This window comes from Xyrauchen texanus, chromosome 47, assembly GCF_025860055.1.
Source record: "Xyrauchen texanus isolate HMW12.3.18 chromosome 47, RBS_HiC_50CHRs, whole genome shotgun sequence".
Lineage (NCBI taxonomy): Eukaryota > Metazoa > Chordata > Actinopteri > Cypriniformes > Catostomidae > Xyrauchen > Xyrauchen texanus.
Window position 1 is genome coordinate 27,279,143 of NC_068322.1, and position 12,477 is coordinate 27,291,619.

A 12,477-nucleotide genomic window follows, 5' to 3' on the forward strand; every position below is an offset into this window, starting at 1 on the left:
AAGATTAAACAGATATTTTTTTTGTATATGTTCAGTATTCTAAAGCATGACAACGCATCAAGTAACACTGAATAAGCCTCCTTTCCCACATTTTCTTAGTTTGGATTAGAATTCAAATAGATTGTTATTTAATCTAAAAGTGACAATAATCACAAAGAAAATTTTATTTCATTACAGAAAGTAAGGATTTACACATTTCAGTGCAAATTGGTTTAAAAGGGCAAACCTTTTATTTACAAATAACCAAAAAAATTAAATGGTTCCTGTCTGAAGCTTCCTCTATCAAATTGAATTCAAAAATGTATAAAATGTACAGTACATTTACTTGATTAAGAGTTGTGCTTAAGAGACAAATGCATTTTCAAACAGATTGCTCAACCTGAAAGTACAACATTATTTTCAATATCAGTAAAAAAAAAACAAAAAAAAGAAAAAAAAAACAATCATCAGCAGAGACAATAATTCTAACAGTACCATGAAACACAAAATCACAATGAAAGAATTAAATAAACATTTAAACATCTCTTAGTCACAGCATTTATTTTGGGCCATGTGCTCACTAAAAACAGTTTTCAGCATGTAGTTTCAATTTTACAAAATCATCTCATCAGAAGACTGAGTTGCTTTGAACATTAGTTCATATTTACAGCATGTTGACCTGAAGTAGTTTGTATAAGGCACAAGGTAAGACAAATATGTCATTAAAAAACAACTACTAACTAAACAGCAACAAACAACTACCCCTATAGCTAGCTAACCCTCCCTCCCTGAAAACACTTTTCACCAGGAAAAAGAAAAACTCCAGTTATCAAGTGTTCAACAGTAGTACTCACACCAAGCAATTTTCTTTTACATCATCCAAATACTGTGCTGAATCTGAACCTCAATGTAAAATAAGGACAAATGGGCCTTCTCAGAAAAGTGATTTGGTCCTTGGTTGGGGCTCATCTGAGTCTAAGAAACAGTCTTGCAATTATAAATATGTAATCAGTACTGAAAATATATCAAGGGAAGGTTGACCTTTAAAAACAGGAGTCCTTCAAGATTTTCTAGCAATGGGCGGGATTGATTCAGGGCACAGTTGACACTGGATGTGCTGAACAGAGCGTCTGCTGGTACAATGCTGGGTGGGCAACCCACGTAGCGTACAGCTACTTTGGCAAGGTCGGGCCACAGGAACTTCTTCAGGTTCCAATAATCCAGAGGATCACAGCTCTGGTCAAGAATGTCCTCCTCCAAATACTCCAGCACAGCTAGCTCTGATGATTTTGGTCTCTCCTCTTGCTTTATTTTCTGTCTGATATCATCCATCAGTGCCCAGAGGCTGTCTTTGTTGGTGGCTGAGCTGTTTGATGAAGCTGGTATCTCACCACATCCATTGGACAGTGGTGGTTTATTCTCTGCAGAGGTAGACACCTCAAGCTCTTGAATGAGGTCTTGCTTGCATTGCTCAGCCTCCTCATCAGTAAAGAGTGAGGTCTTGTACCTTGGGTCCAACATTGTTGCCCATACATACCTTGGGTCATGAAGCGTATGAGACATTCTCATCACCATGGCCTCCTTTAAGGACTTAAGCATATTGTCAATACCCATGGTTTCGTCAAAAAGCATGTCTATCTTTCGATTGAGTATGTGAATAAGTGGAATGACCTGACCTAATGTTGCGGTGCGATTACTCATCTCCCTGCAGGCTACTTCGAAAGGCTTAAGGGCATTGCAAACTGACTGCATGACTTCCCATTGGTCACAGCTTATCAGTTCCCTGAAATTGCACTCGATTGACATCTCATCGATGGCTTTTTTTTGTTCTACTAATCGATCAAGCATGAAATAGGATGTCTTCCACTTAGAGGGTATGTCCTGGACCAGTTGGTTTTCAGGCAACTTATAAGCTTTCTGCAGTTCTGCCAACTTCTCCTTTGCTTTCGCAGAACGATGTACTCGCTCACAGATTTTTCGAGCAATGCTGAGCAAGTTCTGCACCATCCTCTGACTTTTTATGGCTTCATTGACAATGAGGTCTATGTTGTGACCAAAACACTGCATGGTGGCATGATGGTTTCTCTCTAGTATGCTTCCAATAGTTTGATTATCAGTTACAGTGAATCCAATTTTAAGGCCTGAGGAACCAATCCAGGTGTCCCAAAAAACTTCAAGCTGCTTCTGTATGTTTAGCATATTGTAGTCACAGTCAATTGAGGAAACACCAAGAAGGGCCGAGCAATGGAAATCCTGCCCCTGAGGCACAACTTGCGATTCAAATGAAACCCAGTGGGCGGTAAGCATCAAGTATTCTTGAGTTTGGCTGCTCACCCACACACTTGTTGTGAAATGGATGATTCCACCTTCAGCCTCCTTCAGGTGAGTCAAAACAACCTCTTTCACACTTCCATACATTTCTGGAATTGCAGTGCTGGTGAAGTAGGATGATGAAGGTAGAGAGTACTGTGGCTGGAGGTATTCCATTAAACGGTTCAGGCCAACATTCTCCACTATGGTTGATGGCTGAAGATCCAGTGCAAGCATTTCTGCAATGAGTTTGGTGATTTTTTTGGCAACTGGGTGGCATTCGCTGAATTTCTCTGCATTCTCCTCATAAGTAGAAATATCCATGAGCTCCTGCTTCACTTGAATTTCAGCAGATGACACATCACCTGAGATATAACTATTGTTTTCAAGCACATGTCCATGAAACCTCTGCATGTGCCTAAGTAGGCAACTTGTGCCTAAATTGGTTGTCTTTTTGCCCCTGCTAATTGTGCGGCTACAGTACAAACAGACCACCTTTGTTGGGTCTGCAGAGGAAATAGAAAAGTGATTCCACAGCTTTGAAGTCTTTTTGCTGAAAGCAGACAGGGCATGGGGTTTGTTCTCAACTGCAGGAATGTTCTTCTCATTTGATAGTTTGCCTTCCTCTGCAGCAGCAGTTGTTTGGGGTGACTGGGGTGAGGTATCTTTGTCACTTGTGCTTTTTGGGGTCTTGAGGACATCAGGATGCCGTCGCATCAAATGCCTCATTAAACAGCTTGTGCCGAAGTCCCCTCTTTTACCGCGACTAATGACACAGGGACAATACCTACACAAAGCTTTGAGTTGGTCGACAGGAGAGACAATGAAATGATGCCATACTTCTGATTTCACCCGTTTCATTATTTTCTTGTTTTGCTGAAAAATTGAGCTTGGATCTTGGGATAGGCTCTGCCCCTCCTTATGCTCCACTGGAGAGGATATCAGAGGTATGCTTTCGCTTTTCAGTCCAAAAGATGCATCAAGTATGGACTCTTTTACAGATTGATATGTAGCATCATTTGCTTGCTCCTCAATTGTCATGTGCTCACAGTCATCATTTGGAACTTCGTCCAATATGGTTTCACTGGGATCTGGGGTACAGAAGCGTTCCTTTTTTACCTCAGAAGAGTCCTGAACCTGTGTGCATGACAATAGTGTTGGCGGAGTGGTGTAGGGTGGAGGAATGCTTGAGCCCTGTCCATTTTCTTCAATGACTATGTCTCTATGGGCCCGCCACATGTGACGAATAAGGCAGCTTGTTCCCAAATCTTTCCCGTTTTTACCACGACTGAACTCATTCATGCAGTGAATACATACTGCTTTTGAGCTGTCCGCAGGTGATAAATAAAAGTGTTTCCACACTGCTGAGCGCCGCCGAGAATTTGAGATCTTGGGGACCGATCCAGGGCTTTCAATCCCCAGGTCTATGACATCGTCATTATGGTTGTTAAAGGAATGAGGGGATGAGACTGTGCTAGAGCAACCCTTGACACTCTTTTCTGGTTTTGATTTGACCTTTTGTAAAGACTCTTTGGACACTATGTCTGTGTCCTCAGCTAAAATGTTGGACAGTGAAGTATGGTTGTCTATAGTAGACTTGATGCTTCCAGACTGCTCCATTGCTCCGTTGTTTGCTGATATACTAGGAGGTACTAAAGATGAGGAAGTATTGGAAGAATGATTTAATGAGTCAACATCTTGCAGAAGAACAGTGGGGTGAGCCCTTCGCACGTGCCTCATTAAACAACTAGTACTGAGGTCTTTCTCGTTTTTCCCTCGACTGAACTCTTTCATACAGTACATACAGATTGCTTTGGTACTATCACGTGGTGATATGAAAAAATGGTTCCAGGCAGGAGATTTCTTTCTAGGGTTAAGGGGGCTTCTAATGGATGACAGAAGGCTTTGTGTGACCGCATCCATTGCAACATCATAAAGAGTACTTGAGTAGCCACTGAACAAGCTACCATATTCATCTTCATAACCTCTGGAGGCAAAAGGGCCATAGGCCCCACCAAAAGATAACTTTTCACTGTCCTGAGTGATTTCACCTGTTTCATTTGGTTCTGCTTTGATACATACACTCGGTTTGCTTTCAAATGAATTATTTATTTCAGTGCTCTGGTTCTTATTTGAAATAGCTGCAGAGGTTTGAGAGTCATGCTTTTCACAAGTTTCAACTGTTGAATCCTCTGTTGAAAGCCTGTCTACCTGAGAAGACAGATGTTCCTCTGTGCCCTCAAATGACAAGGGCACCAAAGAAGAGTCTTTATTCAGTGTCTCTAAAGGACAGGGAAGGGATTGTGTATCCAAAATCTCCCGAGGAGTAATGCTGTATGATTTCAACATGTAGCCATCTTTGCCTTCGATTTTTAAACAAGTTCCTCCTTCTATTCTCTTATAATTATCTTTGGAGCCATTGTGTTTGTAGCTCACATCCTCAGCCTTTTGTGAGAAGCAGTCTTCTCCATCCATTTGTGCAGAAAGTTTTTCTGCAGGGAAAGAAATCTTTCTCTTTTGAAAGCAGCTTTTTAATGTTCAAGAGTCATGGGTGAAGCTTTTTCCACAGTCTTCAATCCAGATGTTTACATAAGCATGTTATTTCTAAGGCCAGATGCAGCAGATAATTTGACCTCCATTTAGGACAGGGTAGAAAGCTTGTGTTCATTTGTGGAATCTGCTAAATTAAACAAGAGCCAGAAAGACAATTAGCAAGACAATTCATAATATAAAGTACTCAAAGTTCCTCTCAACTGGATATATATTGACCTTTGTTACCCACACCCAAACGGTTGAAGTCTGTGGTGTGGAAATGCTGAAACCTGAAGTACCATCTCTGTAAGTGGTACGGAGTCCAAAAACACATTCAGAAACATACACTTTTAAAAGATTAAAATTACTAATTATGTTTAGGCCTATAGGTAGGCTAATGTTATGCATGTGCTTTGTCACAGCAAATTTAAGTACTTGTAGGACTGTACGATTAATCAAAATAAATAGAAATCGTGACACGACCCAGTGCGATTATCAAACCCAGAGGGCTGAGATTTAATTAAATAAATAAGCATTTTTTATTTAATTAAATCTCAGCCCTCAGGGTTTAATAATAACACTGGGTAATATCACGACTTTTACTTATTTCTGAACACGCTTATGTATGCAGTATGTAGTGCATGTAAATGAGGCCAGTGTATTACAAGTTTTCAGTGGTTTCAAATCAGTTCTGTGCTCGATACACACAAGCTCAATCTATCTGGTTCCCCGAGTGACAGATGTGCTCAGAGTGTGGTTCGATGTGCTAACCAGCGCTGAATGCAATATATTTAAAATGCTCAGGATTCACTTTAACTGCACATTTGCATAGTTTTAAATATGTTTGGTCACTACAATTTACAATAAAAATCTAAAATAACCCCATGACACTAGATTTTCATGGACAGAAAGGGAGATGTGAGCATTTTACTGCATTAAAAGGCTGCAGTCAACTCAAGTACAAACAGCAGAAACTTCAGTTCCTTCCGTTTTCTGCCAAAAAAAAGTGTTGAGGGTTTTCCCACTGCCTTGCCATGCCATGAGCAAATTAATACATTATTAACATTTTTTATTATTATTGAAAAATAATAATAATACAAATTTTTAATTAACATTATTATTATTATATCACAATAGCATAATATTCAAGTTGACTGTGTTTCAACAGGGGGCAAACAACAAATAAACTGCAAATTAAAAATCATAACTCATTGTATGAGTTACAGCATAGTTAAAGAACACAGCCTGACCTTTTAGTTATACATTTTCTTTATTTTTCAGTAGGTATTTTTAAATCAAACTAAATTACAAAATTAACCAATTACAGAATCGAAAGCATCTGAAGTGTTGTTAACTGGGCAGTAATAATTACAAATTACTGTAATGTACTACAGTCATATCGCTATATAGCCTTCATTTTTGTGAATAGAGTGAATTTATGGTAAATTGTGACCAAGATTGAATCCTATTTTTTATTGTTGCATAGCCTGTATAAGGCTGACATGGGTAAAAGGTTAAATATTAGGCTACTAAGTGTAGTATATATTATAATTAATATAACTATATTTGTGACCTATAACTGCACATACGTAAGCGAGCCCTTCACATTAAAACTAGCGTAATTCAATTTCACAAATTAAAATTTTTCATATTCAGCCAGTAGTCAATTAGACAAAATTAACACTGTAACAACTTATAATGATAGTATTAAAAAGAACAGACAAAATAATTAGTTTTGGGTAAGTTATTCTAAAAAATTTATTAATTACTAACTTCTCCTTACATCTACAGTATAATTAGATTACTGTACTAATTACTCTAATAATAAGTAATGCAATTTCTTTTCAGACAATTACTTTCTAAAAGCCTTATCAACCTCAACCAGATGAAAAATACAAGGATAGATATGAAACTGTTCTTTTAATTCTTTCAAATAAATCATTTAAAATCAATTAAATTATTCATGAACTGAATAAAGAATTTAAGGAGACAGTGTTAAATTAGAAAACATAATGTTACAAATTAACAGACGTTAAATTTTTATTTTATATGAACTTGTTTTATATTGAATTGTTCTATACAGTATTTAATGCAACTACATCAGAAGTAACCCTAATTACTGAAACATTTAGAGAAATCACTTGCTATCCTTTTTCAATTAAAAAGTAATTTACAGTAATCAATTGCTTAGTAATGTATTACACCCAACACTGATAATAATATACCAGGTAAGCAAAACGCATTAATATTCCTGAACGATCCGATAAATATAATAAGTAACATTACCCTGGGCTAGCAAAAGAAAAAAATTGTCGAGAAAGTATTCCGTTATACGTATATTTAGAGAAAACAATTAGATAAATAACGTTAAAATGATCTGTCAGTTGTCAATTTCATCAAATACACATGACGAATTTCCCACAGCACAAATAAAATGAAAAGGCAAAAATATGCACATGACAAGAAAAATAACACAAAAAAAGTTAAGAATTTACTTTATTAAAAGTTTGGTTCGATAAAACAATCAGATAATTAACGTAAAATTGATCTGAGGTGTTTCTAGTGGTGCAATTGTACTGCTGCACGAGCACCTCGTCAACACGCTCTTGAGACCTCACGAGACTACAGAGGCGCTAGCTTGCGCGACACATGCTAGTGGCTAATGCATTAGCTTGCAGACAAAAACAACCGGAAAAACACTTTACGCTTCCATTTTGTCATATGGATATAAGTAACCAGATTTGCTTCTTAATAATTCCGTATGATTTAATTTGTAATACTTTCTTCTTCTGGCTTTAAGTTCGATATGAGGACATTTAAACTAAAGTCTTAGAAGGAAGAGATTGGGCTAAGTGACAACTCAATGGTGTGGTTACGTTAGGCCACACAGGACATAAACTGATGAGGCAGAACCGAATCCTGGTCGCACAAAACAGAGAAGCTCGTAGAACCAGCCAGGTTATTGGATCTAAACTAAAATCACTCATGTGTGTCTCTCTGATACAGTGTAAATCAAGAGTTAGCATCGCTTACCTTTGTGACATGGGATTTACTTAAGTGAGTTTCGGTTGTGAAATGGTTAAATAAAGCGTATGCTTGATCCAGAAGGGTAATTGAGTTTGTTGCTTTGTCTCCAGTGCAGTAAACAGTGCGCTGTATTAGCGCCACACGGCGTCAGACGGAAGCAATGGGCTCTATGACGTCATAGGGGCTTTCGGTATGGTGGGCGGGATTAATAAAACAAAACTAAACAGTTGAAAGACCACCGGTGTCGTGATATTCCATGGCTGAATAATCGCAAGATCTTAATCGTGTTAATAAAAACACGAATTATTTTGAATTTTCACGCACATTCGCCCAAAACACAAATAACGAAAACGACTAAATAACAAGATAGACACTGCTCGTTCCCTAAAGCAAACACACGGGGTTTCTTGACCCAAAGGGTCTCTCTCAGGGGCAGCCAGGTGCCAGCTTGGGTGTGGCAAAATATAAAAGCCTTTTTGGTATTTCAATTTATGTTTAAAGGTCACTTTAAAAGATTGGGGGTTATGTTTTAAATGAATGCATATTTCCTGTTGGTTGTTTTGGAAACACTAATTTGGTAAAAAGCTCTTAATACAAGAAATGTATATTAGATTGTGTTGTGATTTTTAAGTTAAAACATTAGATTTTCAGTACATAACTGAATCTGTGGTTTTGGGGTGAGAACATTGTGTACATTGTGAACTGCAGGTCATTGCAGTGGAAAGCTGCTTCTGTCTTCCACTAAAAGATCAGAGGTAATGTGTTCTTAAAACATTGACTACTGTTTTGCAATTTACACTTGTTTTATTGAAATGAATGGGAATATAAAGCGATTTGAATTGCATGGGGATGCAAATGGGTTTTTTGGCCGTGTCTCAAAACAGTGATCAACCTCACTAGAAAGCATTGTTGGGCATCAAAGGCATGTTCTGTAATTAACCAAAATGTTTAGTTTGGAATGTTTGGAATGCATCTGTGATGCACAAAACGGATTTGATTCAAACGTTCGGAAAGCATCTGTGAAGGATGGAGCCATAAATGTAAAGCCAGATTTCTTCTAAAAGTAAACAAAGAAAAAGAACGCCCTAACCGCTTTGCAAAGGAAAACTCCACTCTCAAACAAACAAAGCGATTTGCAAATACAAAGGGCCATTTGGGAGAAAATGAAGAGTAGTTGTCCAGTACCACTGTTCTAACAAACAAATGTAAGATGTCCTCACTGTATAGAAGGCTGGAAGGATAAAAAACGTCTTTAGGCGTAACGTGTACAGACATTCATGTACCTAAAGACGAATATTATGGCATTCCTTTAGGCTCTAAAATATGACTTTACATCACGCACTTGTCTCAGTGAATGTGTCAATCAACGTCTTTTTTTAAAGGTTCTACTATTTACTCCATAAAATTTAAGACGTAGACGTGATACGGACGTCATGTAAACCACGTGTGTCAGTGAAGCGTGTCAGCGTCTACCCTACTTAATTCCCTTTACTCACTCGTCTTAATGAACGTGACATCTGATCTGCCATTTTTTTTAAAGCACGTAACTATTGTTCCTGTCATAACCTATATGTTATATGTTTAAAAAAACATCACACTCTAGTTTATCTACTGCATGGCAAGATTAGATTGTTATATTGTCAGTATAATGCATAAATAGAATGAGAAAAGAGATGTTTACATTTAAAAACTCTATAATGTATAACTAGAATAAGAAAAGAGATGCTTAAAAAAAAAAACTACCAAATATAACACAAATAAAAGCATAATTGCAAAATATAAATGTGATCAAAGATAGAAAATAAATATCACAATATATTATTAGAATAAAAAGATACTTAAATTGACAGTCATTTGGTTGAATGCACACAACTTTGTTTAGATTTACATACATTTTATCCAAAGCAACTTACAAATGAGTAAAACAATATAAGGGTCCGCTTGTATCAAAACAGATAAGGCTGCTGCTTTACAAACTCCCAAAATATAAGGTCTGTCAAATGTTTCTGGCAGATTCTAGCATGTTTCTGTTTCAATCAGCCCCCTGAAGTTTTTCAAAGGCAACATACAAAACAGTTCTCTTCAAGTCTAACGTTTCACTGTCTCATCAGGGTATAAATGTCCAACATAATTGGCATCTGAAATTGGAAAAAAGCACACAAAAAAAGAAACAGGGGTGTAAATGGGACTTTAATTACGCGTATAAAAAGACCAAGAACAACAATAAATGTTTTCATCTTTAAACATAAGCCTTGATTGAATTTTCTTGACTTTCTGTTTTTACCCCTGTCATGATCTTATGTCATATTAAAATTTTAGCCCCAATACCACCTGTTAAAAAAATGTAAGTAATAAATATTTGAGTGAGCTGAAATAAAATATGAAAATGTACATGAAATATTTGACAGATTTTAGGTGTAGGTAACACATTAACTAAGTTTGTACAATATCAAAGTCCGTTCAGCAACACACTTCATTCATTCAGTATGATTTCACAAGAACTAGAGTTATTACAGTTAGCAATATGTATTAATGTGATATCTATTTTTTATCCTAATTTTCTCATTTCTAAATGTTTCTATTTTTTATACAATCTAGCAGTGAATTACACACTCTACTAATTTGTCAACAATGTTTCATTTGTTTTAAGAGTTTTTATTTTAATTTGTAACCCCATGTTTTATTAAACAATGTTTCTGTTTTTTTACTACAAACAACATTTTAACACTTATGTCATGTCCCTTTATGTCTATGGTGACAATTTAACACTAAACATTTAACAACATTCAGTACTTTTAATTTGGGCATTTTTGCAAACAATACAATGTTTTACAGTTTCACTCGTATGCTTGGTGTCATTTTGCCAGTTGCCCACAAGGTGGCGGTATTGCATTACTTTCTATTCTAGGAACAGCGCAATAGAGCGCACCAGTCTGGTTCCTGAAGTGAAAATTCGATTTATTTATCTCATAGACAAATTGATTTTCAATAATAACTTAACTTTACAGACTGACCTACCGTGAGCTACGAGGTTGTTCATCGATGGTATACATACATATATGCTTCTGCTGAATCTACCCGTCTGCTTTAGCTGCGAGTTTGATAGTGGAATACATAGTAAACAACTACATTACCCATGGTACGTCAGATGTTTTGAATCATCCGACCTGCCATAGATACCTTAAAAACAATGGCTCTTTTTCACACCCCAGAGGCCTGTTCCATGAAGGTCGCTGAATGAACTCGGGGTTTCAGGTTGACAAATTCAAACCAATCCAGTCAGGCTTAATTGGTACCATGATGCAGCTCATCAACTTTCTCTGTCAACTCAGGCTTCGATCCTGACTTTAATATTTAATATTTAATATTAGATTACGCGATCATGCACGTGAATGAGTGACGTTTGCAGAGCAAATTAAGAATTTAAATAATTTAAATAATAAAACAATAAATAAAATGCATTTACACTGCTCAAGAGTTCAGCATGAAATCATGAACACTTAAAAACACACGATTTACACAGTTCAATGGATATCTGTAAAATGATGAAGCTATTAAAGCCATTAAATAACACAGTCTTATTCATTTTAAAAGCTTAAACTTATTTAAAATATAAAAGCTTTTATATTTATTTATTTGAATTGAAAAATGTATTTATCATTCAAAACTATAAGAAATATATATAGGCTACTATTGATTACAAAATGAATAGAGACTATAAAGATGAATATTCTCCCTAAGTTTATTTTGCTTTTTCAAAATTGACCAGTTAGTATATCAGAAAGTGTTTTTAGACAATGCAATAAACTACTTTGTAAATATATATGTGATATTAGGAAACCTAGAATTAGTCTTAAAAAGGCTTGGAGGAATAGAATTCCCAAATGTAATAAATTATCATAAAGTTGGCCAAATTCAACCTATATTGATTTGGATGAAGAATCTAAAGTGAAATGGAGGAAGATAGACATTTTTCAAATGGGGAAACCTATTAGTATACCCCTTTTGCTACCCAAACAAAGAAACACATTTAAATTCATCAATAATATTTTTATTAATTGTACTTTTTGAATTTGGTTAGATAATACAGTTCACTGATAAAGGGATGTATATCTGTTCAAACATAGCATTTTATTATTATTATTTACCACGTAAGAAGATATTTATTAACAGAAGTTAAAGTAAAATAAATAAAAAAGGAAATGCAACCATTAATAAATTATATAATTGATAAGCCTAATACAACTAATCCAATAATTTATTTTGGGATTTTAAAGATTGCACTTGAGAGAGATATACAGGACACTCTGAATAGAGTTATATATAGGTGGGAGGATGAATTAAAAATGAAAATTAGTCAGCAAGAGAGGGAAAAAATATCATATAATACATTCCATACTACTCCAGCTGGTGTCCTGCATGAGTCCGTCAGTTTACGGTACTATTGGCAATCTACCATTACTCCTCTCCAGAGCACCCGTAGATCTATAATGATTTTAAAGAGCTAAGTTAAGATGCTTTGGGAAACACACTCAGAGCTGAACTGTAAACAGATTCATTAAAAAGAGTAGATTCAAAAGAATGACTATTTCATACTATGTCTAGTAAAGATTCCAAAATGTTCAGTTA

At 36.0% G+C, this 12,477-nt stretch overlaps 1 protein-coding gene across 2 annotated transcripts; it reads right to left on the reverse strand.

Moving 5' to 3' along the window:
* Positions 1–206: 206 nt before the first annotated feature.
* Positions 207–7,966, reverse strand: LOC127639097 (zinc finger BED domain-containing protein 4-like). Of its 2 annotated transcripts, none has more exons than XM_052120939.1 (2): positions 7,855–7,966; positions 207–4,969 (listed from the first exon to the last, which is right to left on the reverse strand). In XM_052120939.1, exon 2 carries the CDS (start codon positions 4,762–4,764, stop codon positions 988–990), a length of 3,777 nt encoding a protein of 1,258 aa, XP_051976899.1. In that variant the 5' UTR covers positions 4,765–4,969; positions 7,855–7,966; the 3' UTR covers positions 207–987. The 2 variants fall into 2 exon arrangements, with proteins under 2 accessions (XP_051976899.1, XP_051976900.1); XM_052120940.1 differs by having other exon boundaries at positions 207–4,966; positions 7,855–7,961.
* Positions 7,967–12,477: the final 4,511 nt, after the last annotated feature.